Raw genomic sequence first — 25,637 nt, 5'->3', positions numbered from 1 at the left:
ACCAAGAGGGCTGAGCGAGCTTATTTTGCGAGCGGAGAGGAATTTTCAGAAAGGCGCTCTCCGTTTCCGCAAGAAATATTAACGCTATGCTCACATGCTCTGGTGCTGAGGCCCCGTGTTATAAGCAAACGTTTCAATGCTTCACTGTTAGTTTTTTCATACCCCAAACATACTTGGCAATAAAGCTCTTTCTGATTCTGATATTTCATGACGGCTATTTTAGAAGTGTGTCTAGCGATCGACAGACTCCTTAGAATCGTTCAGAACTTTTCAAATGAAAAGCTCTCAATTCATTTAAAAATAAAACATTGCTGCAAAAACGTTCTCGTACTTTTTTTTTAAGGCAAATTCACTAAAGACGTGATTGTGACAGATCTATTTCAGAACCAGCTGCGGGCAAAATAATGAAAATAATGCTGCTGGCGCGGGCCAGATATTATTGCTGTATTATCGCCTGTTGCCGACCCCTGCCCTACGCCGTAGGCAACGCATCGTTTTTGTTTATAATTCTGCGTTGTTGTCTGTGTCGACAGCCAATGACCACTAGTCATCAGTACCCACGGGTGTGTTGCTTGTGTAACCAAGACAAGAGCCGAAGAAGAATATAAAAACCGAAGGAGAATATAAAATATTCGAAGAAGATAAAATGTTTTTATCTTCAGCTGCGTCTGCAGCAAAGAGTCGTGCCCGTGGAAGTTGCAGGATTTTGGATGCACGAGCACCGCTTGCGCACCGCCTCTGCCAATGAAGCGGCACGCGTTTTGCTGCTTACCGCATGTTTCCATTTGAAAATGAACTGGAAAAACGCGACTGCCGCGTTTCTGTGAATCCACCATTAGAAGTGCAGAGGTCTAGAAGTGGAAATTCGAAAGGCAGATTGGCAACTGTATCTCATAACATAGCCGCTTCGATCACACGGGCGAACTGAATAATAAATATCAACGCCATTTTCTCTTTATCTGAGACGACACCTTGCGTTCGTCCCTTTCAGCAATGCTTTTCATGTGTGCAAAAATGACGTTTAGAACGCGCTTTTCCTACCGCATCCGCGCCTGATGCTATGATGTTGCCTATATCTGTGTATTGAATGTTCAAAATATGGCACCCGAGGACATACATTTTATAAATAATCAAAGACCCCCCCCCACTCTGGGTTAAAACTCTTCGGATCTATACGATTCACAAGAATGCCATATTTGGAATAAAAACTGCGATTTTCCCCGAAAGCGGCGAGTTTGCAGGCATGCTAGTTACCTCCGCATTTCTTAATGACATCACATACAGTACATCATAAAAGATAAAAAGATTACTCTTCAGAAAGCATCATATAGTATGCCATTGTGCCTTGTGCACGACACATAAAGAATTATTGTCGTAAATTGTCGTCTTCGAGCCATTTTTACACTCTATGCACATTTTATCTATCCACTAGTTGTAGTTGCCATATAATAAAACTATCCTCTGAAGATGATTATAAATGCATTGAATTGATAAATAAATAATGTGTGGCTTTGTTAAAGCGTCATGTTTTGTTCATCCAGACATAAATATGTTTGTGTTAATTCAGGTCCATCGAAATCTGTCCCAGCTGCCAAACTTTGCCTTTTCCGTGGCTCTTTCCCACTATCACCTCAGCCAACAGGATGACATTTCACCTGAGGAGAGCCAACAGCTGAGGCAGAAAGCTGATGTACTTCTGCAAAATGCTCTTATTATGTTTCCCGGAGGTGAGTTTTATGGGTTTATTTGTTGCCGGCAATATTTGTGGCATCAGGCACTGAGAAAATAAACGCAGTGATAATTCACATGCAGAATACATCTCAACTGACAGAAAAAAGCGTCAGTGTCTTGTGTTGCTGGAAAAGGTTTATAGAACATTAGCTGTGCTGTTTCTCATTAGCTTGTTAGTGGCAGCTGTCTTAAAATAGTTCAGATATATTTTGACCGAAGGCCCAAAGTAGGCAGCTAATTCCCACCTGCACATTAAGTGGTGCTTATTAAGAATGAATTTTGACATTGTGACATAATTTTTTAGAGTGAAGACATCATTAGCTATGTTTCCGTCCACCTAGTTTTATACACCTTATGGGATATCGCATTAAAAAAGATGGATGGAAAGTCAAGATGCACATAAATTCTAAAAATGTGCATACAATAATGGTGCACAGTTGAGTCAGATACCTTTTTTTATCGGATAAAAGGAAACACATTTACTGATGTGCAGCAGAAGTCCATGTGACTTTGCCGAATGACTGGACTAACCAGCGGTTTGATCTCGTTGCACAGCATCTGGAATGTTGATTAACATGGTTATTTAAAGAGTTTTTTTTCTGTAATCTCTTTAATTCAATTTGGAGAATGTTGGATTTTTAGCTATTGATAGTGATAGTCAGTGGGATGTCTGAGATTTTTCAGAATTATTATAAAAATCTGTCTAACTAGGCACTATCATCTTCACATCAGTGGTACAACTGATATGCTAAATAACTAAAGCCACGTTCACACAGCACCAGAATACAGTTGTCAGTCTGGTATTTGAGTTCTTAATGCTTATTTACAGGAGTGACAATCGCATTCTATAACTGAACTCCTGTACATTTTCAGGAGTCCCTTCTGTATTTACATGGAAGCCCCGCAAAGAAAAACAAATATCCTAGTCTAACACTGTGTCCTAACCAAACGCGACATACGAAAAAGGTATCTGTTCCATGTTAATCAGAGATTTTGTCCTAACCAGCCGCGACAGCGCTCTATCTTAGAAACTATTTCTATTTTCAGCAGTCATATCACCCTATAGCCCAAGACTGGCTGCCCACTGAAGCTAAGCAGGGCTGAGTCTGGTCAGTACCTGGATGGGAGACCTGCTGGGAAAACTATGTTGCTGCTGGAAGAGATGTTAGTGAGACCAGCAGGGGGTGCTCACCCTGTGGTCTGTGTGGGTCCTAATGCCCCAGTATAGTGACGGGGACACTATACCGTCAAAAAGCAAAGTCCTTAGGATGAGATGTTAAACCGAGGTCCTGACTCTCTGTGGGCATTAAAAATCCCAGGATGTCCTTCAAACAAGAGTAGGGGTGTAACCCCGGCATCCTGGCCAAATTCGCCCATTCGCCTCTATACATCATGGCCTCCTATTCAGCCCCATATGTACCAATTGGCTTCGTAACTCTTGTCTCCTCTCCACCAATAAGCTGGTGTGTGGTGGGCGTTCTGGCGCAATATGGCTGCCGTCGCATCATCCAGGTGGATGCTGCACATTGGTGGTGGTTGAGGAGATTCCCCCCTTCGATGTAAAGTGCTTTGAGTGCCCAGAAAAGCGCTATATAAATGTAATGAATTATTATTATTATTTCTGTGACCTCAAGGAATGACGCCCACTCAGCGATCTCATTCAATGCAAGTTCTGCAACTCATGAATATTAATCGGCAAACCTGGATGAGGAGACACTGAATATATGTTTAGAATCTGAAATTATAGCATTGCGTCTGGTGAGGCGTCACTGAAGTCACAAGAATAGGATGATCAAACAGAGAACAACTGTTCTGATTGGCTGCGTTTTATGATTGATTGTCGCGTCGCGGCCATTTTTTCCATCAGTATGGACAGACGAATTGCTTCTCACATGTTATCTAAAAATTGACAGTGTGAATGTGACCAAAGTAACCTTTTATTGCCTTTTGTCTATCAAGTCATCATTACACTTCAATACACTGATGAAGAATAATGACGACGTACGTAAATCTGAGTTTTTCGTTTCACAGCACTGATGCCCCTTTTGGACTTGTGCACGGTTCAGCCTGACGCCGCCGTGTCCTCTCATGCGTTCTTTGGGCCTAAAAGTCAAATAGGGTAATTTTCAGTTTTCACTCTCTTACACACACTTTCTGGGTTTGAAAGGTTCTGTGTTACAGATTTTGTTTTATTGAGCCAAACTGTTGTGAGAAAGCAGTTGTCTTTTCATTCACTGCTCCTCTCAGGCAGCCGCCCGCTTTGTCAGAGTTAGTGTTTCTGTATGTGGGCCGTTGTCACAGTCTGTGGAAAGATGCCGGACTGATGCTTTGGTTGGAGGAGAACGTGGAGAAGGTGTTGAAGAGAGTCGACACACATGACCCTTATGTGGAGGAATGCCAAAACAAGTAAGAAACACATTATTTTACTATCTGTGTTGTCTTTGTTTATACATAATTGTGCCTTCCTGATATTATACTCGGGCTTGTACTGTGAGAACGCTGATGATAATTACATCTCTACTGTATAGAATGAAAGGTCACACTAACCTTTGAAGAAACCTGCAAATCGAATTATTAGTTTGTATCTGAAACACGCTCAATGATCTTGTTTACAGTATATGCAATTGGGAGGAAAATAGCTTTTTAAAGGGGTCCTGTTGTGCCTTTTTCCAAAGCCTTTGATTGGTTTGCTATCACTTGTGTCTATTTTGATCCTTTCAAAAGAATCATCAATACATGTTTTATTTGGGGAAAACCAGTTCCCTTTCTGTCTGTCTCTCGACGTTGTGTCGAACCGACAGAATGGGGTTTGTCTTGAGAACCTATCATCTTCTGAGTATTTAGAAAAGGCCAATGAAAATTGGCGAATGAAATTTGCATGCCAGGCTCCTCCCCGGATGTCCGGGTATAAGAGGTAAGCCGGCGTGCTCATTCATTCACCTTTTGTTCTTCAGAGCCTACGCATCTGATGAGCTTCTCTACGATCTTTGGTGATCATTTTTCTGCTGGAATCTACGACGTGGGCAGTGGACGGTCCCTTCCTGCAGTGACTCTCCCCTGGGCGTCTCGGCAGTTCCGGAGGTGTTCGAGCAAATTTCCTTTCTAAAAGAGCAAATTTCTCCAGCGTGGCATGTCCCGCTGTTCTCATGGGTGCAACACACTCATCGAGGAGGGGGACGGACATGATGCCTGCTTCCAGTACGCTGCGGCAGACGTTGTGGATACGTCCTGCCCGCACTGCGGGCGGTGATGATTCAGACGTTGCGTCATGGGTGGCTGTGTTCCCACGGGACTCAGCCACCACCTTGTTTGCTCCCCGTTCCGTGGCGGCAGGACTACGGCCCTGCCGTCCGCTACGGCAAGCAGCGAGGGTGATATGAGGATTACTGTGAGCGATAATCCACCAGCCACTGGCTCACGGGCCGTTCACACCTCGTCTCGCTCGTCTGACCATTCCCCAGGAGACGGTCCGCCGTCTTATTCCTCAATCGCGTATTCGGACACCATGCGTGATGATGAGATGTCTCTTGCAGCATCGGGGGGTGACGTACTGCCATCCGACTCCGACGATTCCACGGGCTTCCTCCCTCGGGGGGTCGAGCCCAGGAAGAAGCGGACGTCGAAATGTCAGCCATGCTTTCCCGGGCCGCCGTGAGTGTTGAGTTGCAGCGCACTGCCTTTCCTGGCACTCGCGGCTGGCTACATGGCGCCTCGGGTTTGAGCGCGGCTCCAAGCCGCGCCCGCCCCCAGTGCCGTGTTTACCGGAAGTGCATGAGGAACTTAGTAAGACCTGGAACGCCCCTTTCCGGCACGTTTCACGTCAAACAAAGTTCCGTCACCCTCTCTTCCCTCGGGGTTGAGACAGCTGTAGGATACGTCTTTGTCCCCCAGGTGGAGTATGCCGCCGCGGTGCACTCGTGCTGGGGGGGGCTCGACCTAGACTCCCGTCCAAAGCATGTGGTGTCTCGGCATCTCTGGTGTCGAGAGCTTACATTGCGGCGGACCAAGCTGTCTCCTCTCTCCACGCTATGGCTCCTGCCAGGCCAGGGCATTGAGAGAGATCCACGATTGTAAGACCGACCCAGCGCTTATGCAGGAACTCCGCGCCGCCACTGACCTCGCTCTAAGGGCGACCAAGGTGACCATGCGGGCCCTGGGTCGGACGATGTCCACACTTGTGGTCCATGAGAAACTCCTCTGGCCGATCTTTGCGCAGATGAGTAATGCCGAGAAGGTCCGCTTTCTCGACGCACCCGTCTCGCAAGGGGGGCTGGTTGGTGTTACTGTCGAGCCGCAGCGGCCCCGCTCACCCCCGCCCGTCGGGGGCGCGAGACCTGCACGCGGCCTCCCCCGGAGGGTTCTCGACAGTAAAGAAGCAGTCCTCTGTGCCGCGACTCGGCCGCCTCGGCCGTCGAGACCCGTGCACTGTCTGCTTCCCAGCAGCCCTGGTCCTCTTCGACGCCCTCCAGCTCTGGCGCCCCCCACTCATGTGGCCCCCACTGGAGGAGACAGCGAAGAGGAGACCATCGCCCCATCAGCAGCCGCGGTGAAGTGGCCCTCATGGGAAGACCTCAGGGGGATCGAGGCTACCATTGGGCCGACCCCAGCCACATCGCTGGGAAGTCGGATAGGGACGGATCCTGCCCCGTCTCTCCATCTGCTGGCGCCCTCCGGGGGGGCTAGCACCCACTTACTCTCAAAAAAGGAGAGTTTCCTCTCTCTCTGGGTTATCACAGCCGCTCCCACCCTCTGCACGACGGTGAACGGCAAACTCGACGTTGCGTCATGGCGAAGCGCAATGTCGAGTATAAACACCAGCCCTCAGCACTCTCAGTCAGACAGTGCGTTGAGCTGCGCAGTCGCCAGGCAGGAAAAACAGCAGAGCCGATCTCCTCCCCGGGGGACCTCCCCCGGCAAGGAATCCGTACTGCTAGCCATCGAACCACCCCCCGGGGGGACGATGAAAAAGATCGTACCTTTAGTCCCCGTCTCATTTCTGGGAGCCTGTCCGGCTTCCCAGGCTGTCAGGCTGGCTAGGGAAGACGATCCGTCTCGGCTACGCGATCCAGTCGCCTCACGCCCGTCAAGTTTCAGGGCATCCAATATACCTCAGTCAGAGGCTAGGATGTTCCCGTACTTCGGGCAGAGGTCGCCACCCTTCTGGTGAAGGGAGTGATCGAGCCCGTCTCACCAGCCGAGATGTTCAACAGGTTTTACAGCCTGTACTTCATTGTCCCCAAGAAAGGCGGGGGGTTGCGCCCTATCTTGGGTCTGTGTGTTCTGAACAGGCACCTACACTATAGCTGCCTTTCAGGTTGATCACGCAGAAGCGCATCCTGACGTCCGTCAGGTGTCAGGACTGGTTCATGGCAATCGACCTGAAGGACGCGTACTTCATGTCTCGATCCTCCCTCGACATCGGCCGTTCCGACGGTTCGTGTTCGAGGGACGGGCATATCAGTACAGGGTCCTCCCCTTCGGTCTGTCCCTGTCTCCACGAGTCTTTACGAAGGTCGTGGAAGCCGCCCTCCTTCCCCGTAGGGAAGGAGGTGTGCGGGTACTAAATATCTCGACGACTGGCTCAAGTTTTGGCACACTCTCGAGATCTGTTGTACACACAGGGACCTGGTGCTCCGGCACCTAGATCGGTGGGGCTACAGGTCAACTGAGAAGAGCAAGCTCTCCCCGGTGCAGAGCATCCTCTTTCTCGGTAGGGAACTCGACTCTGTCCTCATGAGCGGCCCCGCTCACCCCCTGCGGGGGGCGCGAGACCCGCGACGAGGAAGCCCGCACCCACCCGGCCTCCCAGAGGCAGTGCGACTGACTACAGAGCGCGCCCGATCAGTGTTGAACTGCCTGAAGCTTTCAGACAGTCAGCGGTCCCCCTGAAACAATTTTAGAGGCTCCTGGGATACATGGCATCCTCGGCGGGGGTGGTCCCCCTAGGGTCGATGCACATACGACCGTTCCAACAGTGGCTACAGAGTCAAGTTCCTTGGAGAGCGTGGCACACCGGCAGCAGGCGTATGGTCACACGCTTTTCTGCCGACACACCCTAACCCCCTGGTCTCCATGACCTCCTTGGGGTTGGGATGCCGTGTGCAACGGGCAAGCAGTGTCGGGGCGGTCGACGGGCCCCCGCCTGCATTGGCATTTCAAATGCCTAGAGTTGTTGGTTGTGCTACTTGCATTCAGGAGGCTACTACCTCTCGTGCAGGGCAAGCACGTGCTGGTCCGGTCGGACAGCACAGCTGCTGTGGCGTATATCATTGGATTTGCTCACGGCAGCTAACATGACTCGCCCGGCGCCTCCTCCTCTGGAGTCAGCAGGTGATCAGTTCCCTGCGAGCCACACACATCCCAGGCGTCCTGAACCAGACAGCTGATGCGCTCTCTCGTCAGTCAACGCCTCGCGGAGAGTGGCGACTCCATCCCCGCGCAGCCGGCTCATTTGGGAGAGGTTCGGCCAGGCACAGGTGGTCCTGTTGCCTCCCCGGACTCCACCCATTGTCCGCTTTGGTACTCCCTGTCCGAGGCAACCCTTGGCACGGATGCCCTTGCACACAAGCTGGCCACGGGACAAGCAGAAGTACGCTTCCCCCCCAGTGAGCCTCATTGCACAGGTCCTGTGCAAGGCCAGGGAAGAGGAGCATCAAGTGGTACTAGTTACGTCCCCTTTGGCCTAACCAGGACTTGGTTCTCGGACCTAAGGCTCTGACAACAACTCCCCCCTGGCCGCTCCCCCTAGCGAACTGCTTCCCCAGGGGAAGGGGCACGTTACGGCATCCCAGGCAGAACCTGGTCTCCATGTCTGGACGGGATGAGGAGATCCTGAGTGACCCACCCCCGGTCTGGTTGGGACGTCACTCAGGCTAGGGCTTCGGCAACTGGGCGGCTATACGCCCATAGGTGGCGACATCTTCTCGTCCTGGTGCTCTTCTCGGCGAGAAGACCCGCGGAGTTGCTCGGTCAGGTACGAGCTGTCCTGTCCTCAAGAGAGACTGGGGAGTAACCTCTCCCCCTCCACACTGGGAATGTATGTAGCCGCTACGGCCGCTCATCATGACCCAAGTGCTGGGTAGCCTCTGGGACAGCACGACCTGGTCATTAGGTTCCTAAGGGGAGCGAGAGGGTGACCACCTTACCCGCGCTCCGTACCCCCTTGCGACCTAGGTGGCGGGCCTCAAGAGGCCCCGCCCCCTTCGAGCCTCTCGGGGTTGCCGCTCTTTCTCAGTCTTGATAAAGACGGCTTTCCGCATGGCGCTCACCTCCAAGAGGGTAGGGGATCTACAAGCACCCTCCGTGTCCACAGATTGCCTAGAACTCGGGGCCGGGATTCTCACGTTATCTTGAGACCCCGCCCCGGCTACGTGCCCAAGGTTCCCACCACTCTCCCGAGAGACCAGGTGGTGAACCTGCAGGCGCTCCCCACCGGGGAGGAAGACCCAACCTATCCGTGTTGTGTCCAGTACGCGCACGGCGCCTCTACTTGGACCGCACGCAGAGCCCAGAAGCTCTGAGCAGCTCTTTGTCTGTTTCGGAGGTCAGCAGGAGGGCTGTCTCCAAACAGAGGCTGGCGCACTGGATCGTGGATGCCCTCGTTAGGGCATACCGATCTCTATTCGCCCCTGCCCGTTGGGAGTGAGGCACACCCCTCATGGGCACTGGCTCAGGGCGCCTCTCTGGCAGACATCTGCAGAGCTGCGGGTTGGGCTATGCCCAACAACTCCGTGAGGTTCTAATACCTACGCGCGGAACCGGTGTCAGCCCGCATCCTGGCAAGGTGTGGGACCGGCAGCCGGTAGGGCGTACGCCTGCGGAAGCCCTTCCCCCTCCGGGGGGAGCAGTGGCGATCCCGCCTCACTTCTTTCCCCTCGGGTAAAGAACAGGCATTCCATCCATCACTAAGCACCCTTCCAGGGGACAGGCTGGGCAGAGCAGCCCTGCCCCCTTAGGCCGGGGAACAGTTGAGTTATCTCCCACATAGCTCTAACCGGACCTAGTGCTCCAGACGTGGTATCCCCCCCTCCGTGGGCTGTTCCGTCTGATGTATCCTCATGAATGGTTCCCACCTTGGCAACCCATGACCTCCCCAGGTGGACTCCCACCTTGCGGTTAACTCCTGCAGTCCGCACATTCCTCCCATGAGTTCTCCCCTGTTGGTGAGACCATGTGGTGTCTCCACTAATTCCTCCCTATGGTAGGTAGTGGCCTCTGCAGTGTTTTTCCCCCAGGGGGGAATAATGCTTACCCAGTGGCCCGTACGGTGCCGGGTGGCTTCTCGCCATTTAGAGAACTAGGCCCCCGCCTGTGACGGCCGGTGACAGGGGCTTCCCAACTTTGTGTAAAGCTCTGGGTCCCCCTTCCTCTCCACTGGAGGGTCATAATTTCGCATTAGCGTCTTCGTCTGACTCGCCCAGGCCAGTCAACGTCGCTCCGCAGAGATTGTGACACGGCTCAGTGCTGTGGCGTTTTCCATAGGAACCCCATTCTGTCGGTTCGACACAACGTCGAGAGACCGACAGAAAGGGAACGTCTTGGTTACGGATGTAACCTCTGATCCCTGATGGAGGGAATGAGACGTTGTGTCCCTCATGCCACAACACTGGCCGCCCACCCCAGCAGTCGGGGGAGGATGCTTTAGGCTCCTCAGACCAACAGGTGAATGAATGAGCACGCCAGGGCTTCCCTCTTATACCCGGACATCCGGGGAGGAGCCCGGCATGCAAATTTCATTCGCCAATTTTCATTGGCCTTTTCTAAATACTCAGAAGATGATAGGTTCTCAAGACAAACCCCATTCTGTCGGTTCGACACAACGTCGAGAGACAGACAGAAAGGGAACTGAGGTTACATCCGTAACCAAGACATTTTCACTGGAGGCTGAGTCACGCAAAATGCCACATTTTCATTAATTACTGTAAGTGCTTTAGTCTACCTTTTTTATACATTAATTCCATGAACATTGTGTGTTCCTAACATGTTTTCATGTTTAATACTGGTTTAACATACATTAGCTAGATATAGTTAACAGGTTGTTAGCAAAGGATTAAAAAACATGATAACAGTCTTTACTAATGAGCTAATGAAATCAAAATAATCTGTTAACTACTGTAACAATGAGTGAAGAGCTCACTATTTGTATATAGCATATTAATGTGTTGGTTGTCTCTACATTAACACAACTATTAGGTAACTATAATCTGATGAAGTCATTGTAATGAACTATTAATGTACACTTATTATGAAGTGTTATCAAAACATGGATTTTACCATGATGAAATTTGTTTAAAACCTCAATCGTTCTAATCGAATAGAATCATTCAAATTATAAAGTACTGATGTAAGTACGAACCCTCAGATGACTTTCCTTTTCTTGAAAGGGTTTGATGCATTTGTTATCAATTCTGCCATCTTTTCACATAGAAACTGATTGCAATCTTAGACGCAGTCACTTTTGTGCTTACTGGTCATAGATCCCATGAGAATTTTGATACACAGCGCTAACTAGCACCTATTACACACTTGGAGAGCTACAGTCAAGTTTCGTAATGTACGTATGCATGTATGTATGAATAGCATCTTTGCAATTGATAAGCGAAATTGTCAAAAGTGCTAAAAAAAATACATTTGATTCAAATTGAGTAATGTTTTCAAAATGACCACCACGTAACCCGCAAGTATTAAAAATGTAGATATGCCCCTAGACCAGTAGCAAAATCTTCTCACAATCCGCAGTTTTCTAGCCTCCATGTAAACAAGCCCTTATGTGTCGGTACCTTGTGAACACAGCTTTGGTTACAGGTGGACTGGTGCACCCCCGGAAAAAAGTATTTAAATTAGAATTGATGAATTCTGCAATATGGTAGCAGATTTGATCAGGCAATCAATGAACTTACTTTGGAAGGCTTGTGAGTGTGTTGTCCAAGACCAGAATACACTCTGGCTACATTTTGCAGTGTATGAATTTGTAAATGTTGATTTTCATCTGTTGGTCTGTTTTTTAATAGAAGGAAGCTGAGATACCAGAGTGCTCCCAGAAACATCCATAGACACGTGATGATGTCTGAAATCAAGGAAGCGACAGCTACTCTTCCTCTGGTGAGACATGCACCTCGTTCACACCGCATTCACTCACACATGATGCTAAATTGGGCAAACCAGACTTAAAGTGTCATGAAACCCCCCTTGCTTCAGCAGTGTTTTTTCACACCTCCAATTTGAAAAGAGTTCCAAAAGTGGGCGTGGTCGACTGTGATAAGGTGTGAGGTAGTGTGTGGAAAGCGGGGAAAAAAGGGATTGTCATTAAAGGTGCAGTAAGGGATTTCTGAGAAACTGTTGAAAAATCTAAACAAACATCTAAAAACAGTATTGTGATTATTTGCTAGATGTCTGTTCTTTGTGTGTGTGTTCAACAATTTTGTATATGCAAAAACTAAGTGGATAGGACCGATCCACGTCATCACCATAACACTCTCATAAGCCAGTCAGCATTAGGGGTGTGTCCCCTCATGATGTCAGAGGAGAGAGAACATTCGCAACGGGCTATTTGTAGAAAGACTGTAGAAAGAGCGATGTCTGATTTATAACACAAAACCAGTGCTTGAAGTGGGCCGGTACGCACCATTACACAGTACCCGTACTTCTCTATTTGAATCTTTAGCGTACCTTCACTTTTTCTTGCGCACCGGCACTTCTCACATGTAACCGGTACTTTGTCACTCCGAGTCAAAGCGTCATTGAATGGGTGATAGTGATAACATCATACTACAGGGAGGGGCGCTTATGCCACATTCCAGACAACTGGGACTTCGGATATTCCCACCTCAAAACCAGAAATAAATGTCTGGAACGGCACTCGAAGTCAGACATGGGACCTCTGAACTCTCAGTTCGATCAACCCCGACCTCAGGGAGAGGCGTCATTTTAAATCACGCCATGATGCTTTCCAGTGAGATTAAGCCGATATCTCCGTCTTAAAATATTCTTTACAAACAGATTTTCCATTTGTATTTGTAACAAAGGTCACGTTTACTGGACATTTTCTTTCATTGTCGTTTTTTAGCAGTGACTAAAACATCTGAAGGCCATCCGTCATTTTGACAGATTAGACTGAGGGTGGTGAGAAGTCACATGTTTTAAAGCTCTCCTCTCCTTGACACACTGCAAGAAATTAAGCCATTGTTTGTTGGAGTGAACAGTCATATTTTATGGGGTTATAATAAAGCGTACATTTATTATGCATGCTATCAAATATAGTTAGGGTTGGGTATCGTCAGACTTTTTCTAATTCCCAGTTCCGATTCTGGTTCCATTTAAATTGGATATTTTGTACTATTTAACATTAATTTAATGTAGTGTTGCTGACTGTAAGTAAGTAATGTTGAGTAATGCTAATCCATCAATCACATTTAAAGTTGATGTTTTTACACTATCAATAACATCCAAATAGTCTAATGAGGGCTAAGACACAACTCATTTCCCTAAATGAATGAAATGTTAAACAAAATAAATACAATTTTGTTTTTAGATGTTAAATGTCATACTTGTAACCATGTTTACACACATTCCATAAAGTCTGTGTAGTGCGCGTAGAGTCAACGATGTGTTCGGCAAAGACGAGGCGCGTCTATGGGGTGCGCGCACAGTCATGGAAACTGAAGTGTTCGGCAGTTAAAGACGCGGTGCATCTGCGGAGTGTGCGTACAGTCATTGAATGTATTCAGTAATTAAAGAAGTGGAGCTGCGTTACTGTTTGGTAACATACTTTATGGGAAACAGGGGCGCAAGGCCGCTCACAGCGCTTGGCCACGCGTCGCACCAGAACCATTTTTGGAACCAAAAATTATAAATTGCTCACGGTTCCGGTTCTTTTAAAAAACAGACCCGGTTCCGGATAAGAACAGGTTCTCGGTTCCCAACCCTATATATAGTACTGTGAACAAGTAACCCAATGAGGCTTTTACTATGTTGAATAGAGTGACAGACTTTAAGCTGCATGTCAACACTGAATGTTCACTAATGATGATTAGCTGAAGCTCAAGCATGACTTCAGAAACACCTGTGGGGAAAACATTCATGTATGTGTATAGTTGAATTTTCCCCATGTTTATTTACATAAACGAGACCGATCTTAATTCTACAGCATACAACGACATTTTTTTGACAGTTACAGTATGTTCTCCCACCTTTGCATGTTATTAGTGCTACAGTGTTTTCTTTTTTTGTCCCTCCTACAGGAAGTGACCACACAGCCAGGAATGGGTTTTGACCCCCTCCCTCCGCTGGACTCCATTGTGTCTTACACCAGGCCAGAAAGGTACTATTTACATGCAAAAAGTGTTTAAGTCCTTTAGTCTGTGCATTCAATCCTTATGTGTGTAGTATATGACCTTTGTGCTGTTATTGTGATGCTGTACTAAAGGAGCTACAAGAACACCTAATGTTCCAGTATCAGTCAAATGTTGTAAGTGTATGTCTGTGGTGTGACATAGCAAAAACGTAGGCAAAAATAACATACAAATAGAATAGGAGAGCTACATCTTGGTTGTTAAACATGTATTTATTTAATATGAAGTTATGTCATTTTTCCCCATGAATGGTTTTTAATTCAAAAATATAATTTACTGCTGTCGCACCCAAAGGACACCAAATCTTAACACTTTTATAGTGATTCCAAAAAGGTTCAATATTTGACCACTTCTAAGAGAAAAACTTAGACATGTGCACCTGTCATAGGCTTCACCGGGGGATTCCGTATCATGCCAAATGATTGCCATTTACTAAAAAGACACCTGAGGTATTTATTAACATTTCTATGCTTATCATTTAAATAATGTGCAAGTTTCCTGTCTAGCCAGGCTTTAGTAAAATAGAGCTGGGCAATGATCTGTGTCATCTGTGTTTTTAAACCTGTCTTAAAGGGACAGTACATCCAAAAATGTAAATTGGATTTAATTTATTCACCATTTTTTCTTCAGTAGAATAATAAAGAAGATTTTTAACTGAAACTGTGCTCATATGGTGATTCATAAAAGGCAAGTCTGTGGGTGCCATCCAAAAGGCGAAACGGTCATTCATTCCAAGAAACGAAAAGTTGCTTACAACATTTTAACCTGTATGTGCTGTAGCAAAATCACACATGAACTGACAGACATTTGTCATTATGGATAACACTGGAGGGTGAGCCTTCTGATGCGTATCATTATTTCACACTCAGTCCTCAATGTATTGTGAAGAGCTGTGGGAATCATTTTGTGTTGACTGTATCTGCTACCCCTGGACCCTCCAATTTATGAATCGCCGAGACCTTCAGCTTAAAATCAATGTCAAGTTCAATAGTAACAATACATTGCTGTCCTTTTTCCTCCTGCGTAATTCTCACGATATGATTCTGTCAGCCTTTCTAACAGGTGAATTAAAAGTTTGCTGAGTTTTCTCACATTTTTGACATTAAGGTTTGTCTGTTTATTAGGCAGAATGCTGGAGCCTCAAATGAAAGCACTTTATCTCTGTTCTTCCGTTCACTGCTGCCGAACTTCAACATGCAGGTGAGATGTCGCACATGTCCAAGCACACAGTTACCATCCATTTGAAATAATCCGCCAAGAAAAGCTGTAAATGTAGACGGTAATATCTTTTAATATCCACCAGGATCTGTCTGTAGTTAGTTTGTGTTGTCATTGATGTTGTTGCCTGATATTTTGACTCAGTGGGCCTCATTCATCAAACACGAGTAGACTGAATGTTTGTGTAAAAATTTCAGATTCATAAAAATGAATACGAAAATCACGTGTAAATGGTGCGTTAAATATTAAAACGTCCTATATTCTTTTAGACAAACTGATGACACTACACTTGCACTATGCACTATGTATCACAGGGGTGTCTAAAGTCGGTCCTGGAGGGCCGGTGTCCTGCAGAGTTTAGCTTCAACCTGCTTCAACACATCTGTCTGGAAGTTTCTAGTCTGCCCAGAGAAAAATGACAATGTTTGTCAAAAGTGCCCCAGAACTGTTTGGTTTTCTACCATTGTTTTTTTCCAGGGGACTGAAGATGGACAGGAAGTGGCTCGTGCAGGGCGGGAATTAAACCAGGAAGTGAATCGACTGATGGTGGCCATGCGGGACATGTTGGCTAACATCCAGTTTCGTGAACCGCAGTGGGAGGACAATCCTGACAGAGACGACGAGGAATGGGACTGATGGATCAGTGGGAATGCAATACATTGACTGGGAAAAAATTAAATGAGAGAATGATTCACATTGTAGATGAAAAGAGGAATTGTCTGTTTATGAGATGGTCTTCCTGTGCTAAAAAGTAAGTCTTTAATGACCTCTGTTTTCCTTAACACTTTATGCTCATGACAGAAGTCATATTCCACCTAAAAATCCTTAAAGCAGGTTTTAAAACAAAATTGTTGAAGCTTTAAAAAATGTTGCCTGTGGAGTTTTATACAATGTGCAGTTTTAGGCAGAAAGCTAGATTTCTGCAGACCCAGTAGAAACTCTCTACGATTGGTAGTTTGGCAAAATCAAATCCTACATATTTTGTAATGTTCAAATTGTAAATGCTACCATTGACATTAAACAGATTTCATGATGCAAAAGTTGATCACTGTTCAAAAATATAGTGTTTTTAAAAGAAATACAGAGTTGATTTCATCTTGTGAAGGAATAAAAATCTTCGAATCTCTTTGGTTGTTGCAATTCTCGTGAAGAAACGTGCATATGACGACACAGGTGAGAACAAATGAATTTACAGATGAATTAAAGGCGCAGTTCTTGAAAATCAGCGGCCACTAGCGTTGTATTATAGTTTTGCAACAAATCTCTGAGTCATTTTCCCACCCCTCCCTTTCGAATTACGACGGTGGCCGCAACAGTAAAAAAAGATGTCGTCTACTGAGACAGCGGATAGCAGTGATACAAGCAACGATGTTTCTTTACAAAGGTAAGGCAATATATTAACGTAATTAATCATTTAACATGTATTCTATTGCGAAAGTTACTGTTACAATTCTATAATTAGATATATTTCTTGCGTGCTATCTAGTACACGCTGAGAGTAGTGAAGTAACTAAAGTTAGCTAATCGTAAATAGCAACGCTGTTCAAAGCGTTTGATCTGACAGCGACATAGGCAGTTAGGTGCAAGTTAGTATACGTTTTTCTCCCCCTTTGTAATATCAGGAACAACCGGAGTACGTACTGCAGGGTTATATGTAGGAGGTTATATGGCCATTTGTATAAAATGCTAACATTACCGTTTCAACAAAACAGTTGTCTGATAAACATTGAAAAAGTGGAAACATTGAAAATGTTGAATTATCTCACCAGTCTAGCAGAAAACAGGCAACTTCGGCGTCGCCTTGAAAACATTTGTCTTTCAACAGTGCCTTCCATCTGGTAATAGATACACCGATGTTTATCCTGGATTTCTGCCGCCGTTTGTCTCTAATTCGTCTGGCAGCATCACGTTTGCGCTTCTTTGACGACGGAGATTCACGCTCTGTCGGCGCTTGTGCAGAATACGCATGGTCCTCCATTTTATCAAAACTTCTAAGACAGAACAATCAATTGCTTCAGCTAGACGACGACTACTCCTCCTACTCTCCGTACTACGACTTACTACTTTGTGCGTCTTCAACTCAGTGATGACGCAAGCTGCGTCTAAAAACACACACGAAGAAGACCAACATATACGAAACGCGCTCTGTAGAGCTGTTTGTCAATTAGAGCCTACTGTACAAAACATGGCTGCGCAACATAACAAATTCCATCAACTGGTTTATTCTAAGGTAATAAAAACATAACTTTTCATTACGCAAGGTTTTTATACACATCTAAAGACACAGTTTTGTATGTTATATTGCATTTCTGTTAATAGATCATACAAAACATCCCGCACTGTACCTTTAAGATAACATGACAGCATTTTAATATAAAGATGTTTGTTTGTTCAACTGACGAAATGAAGTCACATTCATCTGGGATGGCATGAGGGTTTCAAATTTACGAGAGAATTTTCATGGTATGAACTACAGTATTGCACTTGCAATGTGAGAGATACACATCACATTGAATGTCTAACCAGTCAATTCTTCAAATTCCCATGTTAGACTTTACCTACACTACCACCTAATGTATCAGCATGTGTTAGTCACGCTCACGCAGCTCGTGTTTTCTGTATTTCCCTTTTATCTGTCACCCTTCCTTTTTGATCTGTGTTTGTGTTTATTGCACTCCTGTCAATATTTAAGGTCTGATCCCTTAAACGCAACCTAACATTTTGTGTTTTCTCTTTTTTGACTAATGAATTCTGTGTAGGGAGGGCGCTCAACTACTTACAGAAAGTTTTCCTGTGTGTGATTTTATCATGTGTAGTATTAACACAATGTCGATATTCACGGTTTTTAATATCACAGTTATTGTCAATACCGGAATATTATGACACCCCTAGTAAAAGCCATGCAAACAGGCAAGCAAAACCACACTGTTTTTTGAGATTATTCAAGGCTCCACATGATCATGTTAATAGCAATGGTGTTTGGAAAAATACTGACCTTGTTTGCCAGTTTACCTGAGGCTACGAGCAGAGTTGTGAGTGTTCATGTGATCAGAAGATCAGAACAAGCGCACCTTCAGGCCACCTGCACTCCCTCATATAGGCTACTCTACAATATTTGAGGAGGATAATTTCACAGTGTAAGCAGACTTGGAAAATTCAATTCGACACCCTAAGTCAACTTTCAATTGACTTCAAATGTCATACATATTTTGCGGTTTATATGTCGTGACCTCAGATGTACGTTTTTTCCCACAGGATGGTTACATTAGGTGTTTTGCGGGATCCAAGATGAACAGTAATTTTATACGTAATCATTTAAATGTCTGATTCTCTCATATTCCTATTGAAGATTTATTATGCACCGTTCATTCAGGGTAGCAACTATTTACAATTATTAACAGCTATTTTATATTCTCACTGCTACAAATTATGAAAAAGGTTTGTTTTATGCCAGGTACTGAAGCACTAAAATTATAAGTCACAAAATAATGGAAGCTTTGTGTTCAGCTTTATGTCCTTACTTTCCCTCCGATTCAGATATACTTGTGTTGTAGCTCTCAGTCATAAATACCCACTTAGAGGAAGCACGTCCCTATTCATTTCCAGTCATTTTATTGAATTCCAGTGAATTTTACATTTCAGCAACAGGATTTAAAGGAGGATTAGTCATGGAGGTCACAGTGTCTTGTGACTAAAAGAAAAACTTGTACTGCATGAGAAGCAATGATATAAAGCCAACTGTTGACAGACGGACCTGACTAATGCAGCATATCTACAAGCTTAGAGATGAACTTGGTGTATTCCTGTCTACAGAGATCTTGAATAAAACTGAGCTAAATTGAGAGAGAGACCATGTGTGTTAAGGTGGTGTTGCCAATAATCTCTCCATTCACATTTTAAAAGCATGTAAAAGCTTTTCTCTTCTAGCCGAGATTTATTTGTTGCTGTCCTCCATTATAATTTGTACAGACTTAATTGAGAGTTTTCTTCTCTTCACCACTAAGAAACCCTCTTTCATATACAATTCTTGTCTTGTTTGCATTGGCATGTGACCTGATTGTTAGTTCACCTATGACTTGCATTTAAAAAGACAGACTTCATGCAAGCTCTGAGGTGGTTAATGGTTCTTCTGTTCAGGCCACCATTCATCAGCAATGCAACTTGTGGTTGTAGTTCATTGTCTCATTAAAGTTACGTACATTGTTCTTCATTGTTCTGGCCATTTTTAATAAAAGAAAAAAGTGTATGGGCACATTTTGCACAAAGGCACATAGAACACTGCTTTTTTCAACATACTGTGTCACGAATGTCGTGGCTGAAGAGAGAACCCAAGCGCAGACAGGCAGTGAAGGGGTTAACAAAAAGACTTTATTCAACACAAAACACCCTCGATGGGGGAAAAAACGAAACTAAGAATAATAACTAAAACAAGAGACTTCCCACGAGGGGGCAAAATGAAAACAAGACACAAACCAAACTAAAGGACACGACCAAACGTCTTAAATCATAAAACACAAAACTCACGAAACACGAACAGGGCAAGGACCAGGAACATGGGTGAGAGCACAAACATAATCCACACAGTACAATCCACGAGCACAGGACAAAGAAACATGAGGGTATATATAGGCAAGACAAACAAGGGATAACGACATGGGGCAGGTGTGGGTAATTAAACACTCAGGGGAAGATAACGAGGAAACGAGAGGAATGGGGTGAATGACAAGACACTGGAGAGAACGTATATTATTGTCAAAAGGACAATAATATGTTTCTCTCCACACATAACCAAAAGCTTTGCCATGGCTCTGCTACAGGACCAAGAAAAACATGACTAAGGAAGCAGAGCCATGACAGAAGTCCCCCCTTTAATGAGCACCTCCAGGTGCTCACCAAGGGGTAGACGGACGAGACAGGGCAGACTGAGACAGTGACAGAAAGACAAAACATGGAAAACAAAATCAGTGGCAGACAAGACAAAACAACAACAGGACTAGGGTGAGCCAACAAAAACAACAAACATGGGAGGGGGGGTGGGGCCAAACAAGGCCCATAGGGGGCAGTCCAGGGGGTGGGGAATAGTCCCGTCCCCGGCTGCGCTCGAGGGCGCGGAGTCCTGGGGGACTTAGGGGGAGTCCTGGGGGGACAGTCTTTGGCCCTGGGTTCCGGGCTGGACAGGCTTGACGCCGGCTGGAAGGCCGGCTGGACATGGCTTGACGCCGGCTGGAAGGCCAGCTGGACAGGGCTTGACGCCGGCTGGAAGGCCGTGGACAGCTTGGCCGGCTGAAGGCCGGCGGACATGGCTGACGCCGCTGGAAGCGGCTGGACTGGCTTGACGCGGCTGGAAGGCCGGCTGGACATGGCTTGAGCGGCTGGAGGCCGGCTGGACATGGCTTGACGCCGGCTGGAAGGCCGGCTGGACATGGCTTGACGCCGGCTGGAAGGCCGGCTGGACATGGCTTGACGCCGGCTGGAAGGCCGGCTGGACATGGCTTGACGCCGGCTGGAAGGCCGGCTGGACATGGCTTGACGCCGGCTGGAAGGCCGGCTGGACATGGCTTGACGCCGGCTGGAAGGCCGGCTGGACATGGCTTGACGCCGGCTGGAAGGCCGGCTGGACATGGCTTGACGCCGGCTGGAAGGCCGGCTGGACATGGCTTGACGCCGGCTGGAAGGCCGGCTGGACAGGCTTGAGCGCTCGGCTGGACAGCCGGCTGGAAGGCCGGCTGGACATGGCTTGACGCCGGCTGGAAGGCCGGCTGGACATGGCTTGACGCCGGCTGGAAGGCCGGCTGGACATGGCTTGACGCCGGCTGGAAGGCCGGCTGGACATGGCTTGACGCCGGCTGGAAGGCCGGCTGGACATGGCTTGACGCCGGCTGGAAGGCCGGCTGGACATGGCTTGACGCCGGCTGGAAGGCCGGCTGGACATGGCTTGACGCCGGCTGGAAGGCCGGCTGGACATGGCTTGACGCCGGCTGGAAGGCCGGCTGGACATGGCTTGACGCCGGCTGGAAGGCCGGCTGGACATGGCTTGACGCCGGCTGGAAGGCCGGCTGGACATGGCTTGACGCCGGCTGGAAGGCCGGCTGGACATGGCTTGACGCCGGCTGGAAGGCCGGCTGGACATGGCTTGACGCCGGCTGGAAGGCCGGCTGGACAGGCTTGACGCCGGCTGGAAGGCCGGCTGGACATGGCTTGACGCCGGCTGGAAGGCCGGCTGGACAGGCTGACGCCGGCTGGATCACCGGACTGGACGCCAGCTGGATCACCGGACTGGACGCCGGCTGGATCACCAGACTGGACGCCGGCTGGATCACCGGACTGGACGCCGGCAGGATCACCGGACTGGACGCCGGCTGGCTCACCGGACTGACGCCGGCTGGACACCGGACTGGACGTCACTGGATCACCGGACTGGACGCCGGCTGGATCACCAGACTGGAGCCGGCTGGATCACCGGACTGGACGCCGGCTGGATCACCGGACTGGACGCCGGCTGGATCACCGGACTGGACGCTGGCTGGGTCACCGGACTGGACGCCGGCTGGTCACCGGACTGGACGCCGGCTGGTCACCGGACTGGATGCCGGCTGGTCACCGGACTGGACGCCGCGGACCTGGACATGGACACGGCTGGACCGGACTGGACCGGACTGGACCCGGCTGCACCGGACTGGACGCCGGCTGGACCACCGGACTGGACGCCGGCTGCACCGGACTGGATGCCGGCTGCACCGGACTGGATGCCGAGGCCGGCACGCTGCCCGCCGTGCCTCTTTCTTCTTCAGCCAGCCACCCGCCTGGGGTCGGTGATGGAAGAGGTAAAAGGCACGGCTGGCTCCGGCTGGGACTCCTCGGAGGTGCGTCCCCAGGACTCCCTCTTCCCCGCTGCCACCAAGGCTGACTGGTGGGAGAGCTGCAGGGGTTGAGGAGAGCGGTGTGGGATGCCCACGACTCCGAGCTGCAGGGTCTGGCCCTCCGGGATCGTCGCCAGCCCCGTAGAAGACCCCGCCACGGACAGTCCCCTGGACTCCTCGCGATCCATCGCGATCTGGAGCTGGTCTACGAAGCCCAGGGGCCTCAACCTGCCATCTCCGCAGGCTCAAAGGGTTCGTCGAGGCAGCTGTTGAAGATAACCTTCAACTCCGCCTCGTCGAACCCTGAGTGGCGCGCAGTGGAGAGGAAGTCCATGGCGAAGGTCTTCACGGGGATGCCTTTCTGGCAAAGCCGAACAAGGTGTGAGCCTGGCGGCTCCTAAACGCCTCGTCCGTCTCCTCCATGCTGCCCGCTGGGTTCGGTGTTGGCTCGTGGATTCTGTCACGAATGTCGTGGCTGAAGAGAGAACCCAAGCGCAGACAGGCAGTGAAGGGGTTAACAAAAAGACTTTATTCAACACAAAACACCCTCGATGGGGGAAAAAACGAAACTAAGAATAATAACTAAAACAAGAGACTTCCCACGAGGGGGCAAAATGAAAACAAGACACAAACCAAACTAAAGGACACGACCAAACGTCTTAAATCATAAAACACAAAACTCACGAAACACGAACAGGGCAAGGACCAGGAACATGGGTGAGAGCACAAACATAATCCACACAGTACAATCCACGAGCACAGGACAAAGAAACATGAGGGTATATATAGGCAAGACAAACAAGGGATAACGACATGGGGCAGGTGTGGGTAATTAAACACTCAGGGGAAGATAACGAGGAAACGAGAGGAATGGGGTGAATGACAAGACACTGGAGAGAACGTATATTATTGTCAAAAGGACAATAATATGTTTCTCTCCACACATAACCAAAAGCTTTGCCATGGCTCTGCTACAGGACCAAGAAAAACATGACTAAGGAAGCAGAGCCATGACATACTGTAAGAACCTAATATAAGAAGGCTTTATATATAGAAGGTGGAGTGCATAATTGCTCAGAGCTGTTTTGAAGTCTCATGACCCGACAGTCACAATAATTCAGAGTGTTATAGAGAACAACATCTGTGACTGACCCAACGGCCAGGATATTTCAGAGAGAGAGAGAGAGTACAACATCTTTGATTTGGTCGTATGATTTTGTAATTTGGCACTAGTCGGACATCACCACTGGCGTAATCAGCATATGATACCATTGCAAGTGTTATGACATGCTAAATAACTTGTACAACAGCACAGTTTGAATGCCTTCAGCCAATCGGATTGCCCAAATATACATAACTGTTGTTGTATAAGCAAAAAGAAAAAACTGGGGTGCCTTAAACATTGAAGGACAAAGTATAAATACAATATCAAGCATTTTCATATGATGTTTAAACAACAATTTCTTCCATCTTTATTGGCTGTTAAATTTGAAGAGTTTTGTATTAAACGTTTAACTGTAGAAAAAGTTTGCATACTTGATGGTCTATGATTCAAGCAACAATTCATCAGCAAAACTACTTGAAGATGCAGTTCATACGTTAATTACACTGTATTGGACCTGTGTATCATTTTCAAATACATTTTTGCAAGTCTTTAAAGCAGAAGCGCATTTTGCATTTGTGGATTTGTGTCATGTGGTCACTTCAGAGGGAAAGAAGAACAAGCAGAAGAAGAGCGAACGTCACCGCTGAGAGAATCAAGGCGCTACTGTTATAAGAGGTTGCCCTCCCTGATGACCACATGAGCTTTAGATAACACGATCAAAGTCTTTATGGCTCTACAGTTGTTTGACAACGAAGCCAACAACAAATGACACTGAAGTCTGAGGCTGTTCCCGCGGTGCGTAAGTCAACATTATGCGTTTCTGAGTGCGCAAATGTTAGGAATGTGAAACTGCTTGAATTTGCTCGTTTATCCAGAATTGCGTGATCATTTCGACTCCGCAATGCGCTCTGGTTTTAGACTTTGCTGGTGATCACACATTTATAAAGTTGATAAACGTTTAAAGTTTACAGAGAACGCTGATATTTCCTCTGTGTTGGAATATCAGAGGTGTGCTGAAGCTCAACCGGAATGAATGTGGAGGGACTCGTTGGAGCATGAACGACTCGTCACTTCGCAATCACTTCGGCATCACGCACATGGATCACAGCGCGCAACATTCATACAATATCGACACGAACATCACTTTCAGCAGCAACGTAACGCTCGGGGAGAGGAACTTCACGGGCATCTCCCAAATCATGATCCCCCAGGAACTGTTTCTCGTGCTCGGTTTGATCAGTTTGGTGGAGAACATTTTGGTGGTTGTGGCGATCATCAAGAACAGAAATCTCCATTCCCCCATGTATTATTTCATCTGCTGTCTGGCGGTGTCTGACATGCTGGTGAGCGTAAGCAATGTGGTGGAGACGCTCTTCATGTTATTGATGGAGCAGGGGCTGCTGCTCATCACGGCAAAGATGTTACAACACCTGGACAACGTGATCGACATCATGATCTGCAGCTCGGTCGTCTCTTCGTTGTCGTTCCTGTGCACCATCGCGGCGGACCGCTACATCACCATATTTTACGCGCTTCGCTACCACAGCATCATGACCACGAGGCGCGCCGTGGCCATCATCGCGGTGGTTTGGCTTACGAGCATCACCTCCAGCTCTTTATTTATCATGTACCACACGAACAGTGCGGTCATCGCCTGTTTCGTCTCGTTTTTTGGCGTGGCGCTGGTGTTCACGGCGGCCCTATACCTGCACATGTTCATCCTGGCGCACGTTCACTCCAGGCGCATCAGGGCTCTCCACAAGAGCCGCCGGCAGGCCACCAGCATGAAGGGAGCTATCACTCTGACCATCCTGCTTGGGGTTTTTATCATCTGTTGGGGGCCATTCTTCCTCCACCTCATTCTCATACTCATCTGTCCCACAAACCCGTATTGCCAGTGTTACTTCGGCCACTTTAACCTCTTTCTGATCCTTTTCATATGCAACTCGCTCATAGATCCTCTCATTTACGCGTACCGCAGCCAGGAGCTGCGCAAGACTCTCAAGGAAATAGTCTTCTGTTCGTGGTGCTTTGTAATGTGAGATATTTTTATAGAGATGCTTCTACAGGTGAAGCGGGATCATGGCAACCTGACATTTTGGACAGATGACACGTTTCTGGTGCAAACCAGTTGCTGAAAGTTGATCAACACACAGATGCATAAACAGAATATGTAATACCTCTATACAAGGACGAATGGTCTAATGTAGCGAGGAATGTTTCGTCCATCAGCTCATATTTATTGTTGTCATAGCAGAAACAACCATTGATAAACTGTGCTGAATGCCACTGATCGATTAAATGCACTTGGGTAAATTAATTGCTTCAAAGTAAATAAGTAATCTCTCTCTCTCCCTCTCTCTCATCTCTCCT

General features: G+C 47.5%; 2 protein-coding genes across 4 annotated transcripts in view; both read left to right on the top strand.

Annotated features, from left to right (window-relative positions):
- Positions 1–16,420, top strand: part of tcf25 (transcription factor 25 (basic helix-loop-helix)) — a 38,492-nt gene extending 22,072 nt beyond the window's left edge. For all 3 annotated transcript variants that reach the window (XM_057347841.1, XM_057347839.1, XM_057347842.1), the window contains exons 12-18: positions 1,568–1,727; positions 3,763–3,850; positions 3,979–4,137; positions 11,742–11,832; positions 13,971–14,050; positions 15,206–15,281; positions 15,777–16,420. In XM_057347841.1, coding sequence (XP_057203824.1) covers positions 1,568–1,727; positions 3,763–3,850; positions 3,979–4,137; positions 11,742–11,832; positions 13,971–14,050; positions 15,206–15,281; positions 15,777–15,935 — 813 coding nt within the window. In that variant the 3' untranslated portion in view covers positions 15,936–16,420. The remainder of the gene's footprint in view (positions 1–1,567; positions 1,728–3,762; positions 3,851–3,978; positions 4,138–11,741; positions 11,833–13,970; positions 14,051–15,205; positions 15,282–15,776) is intronic.
- Positions 16,421–24,007: 7,587 nt separating this feature from the next.
- mc1r (melanocortin 1 receptor) lies at positions 24,008–25,601 on the top strand. Its single transcript, XM_057347843.1, has 2 exons — positions 24,008–24,059; positions 24,271–25,601. Exon 2 carries the CDS (start codon positions 24,320–24,322, stop codon positions 25,304–25,306), a length of 987 nt encoding a protein of 328 aa, XP_057203826.1. The 5' UTR covers positions 24,008–24,059; positions 24,271–24,319; the 3' UTR covers positions 25,307–25,601.
- Positions 25,602–25,637: the final 36 nt, after the last annotated feature.

The sequence above is a fragment of the Triplophysa rosa genome, linkage group LG12 (genome assembly GCF_024868665.1).
Source record: "Triplophysa rosa linkage group LG12, Trosa_1v2, whole genome shotgun sequence".
NCBI classification, from domain to species: Eukaryota; Metazoa; Chordata; class Actinopteri; order Cypriniformes; family Nemacheilidae; genus Triplophysa; species Triplophysa rosa.
This window is presented reverse-complemented; position numbering and strand designations above follow the sequence as displayed.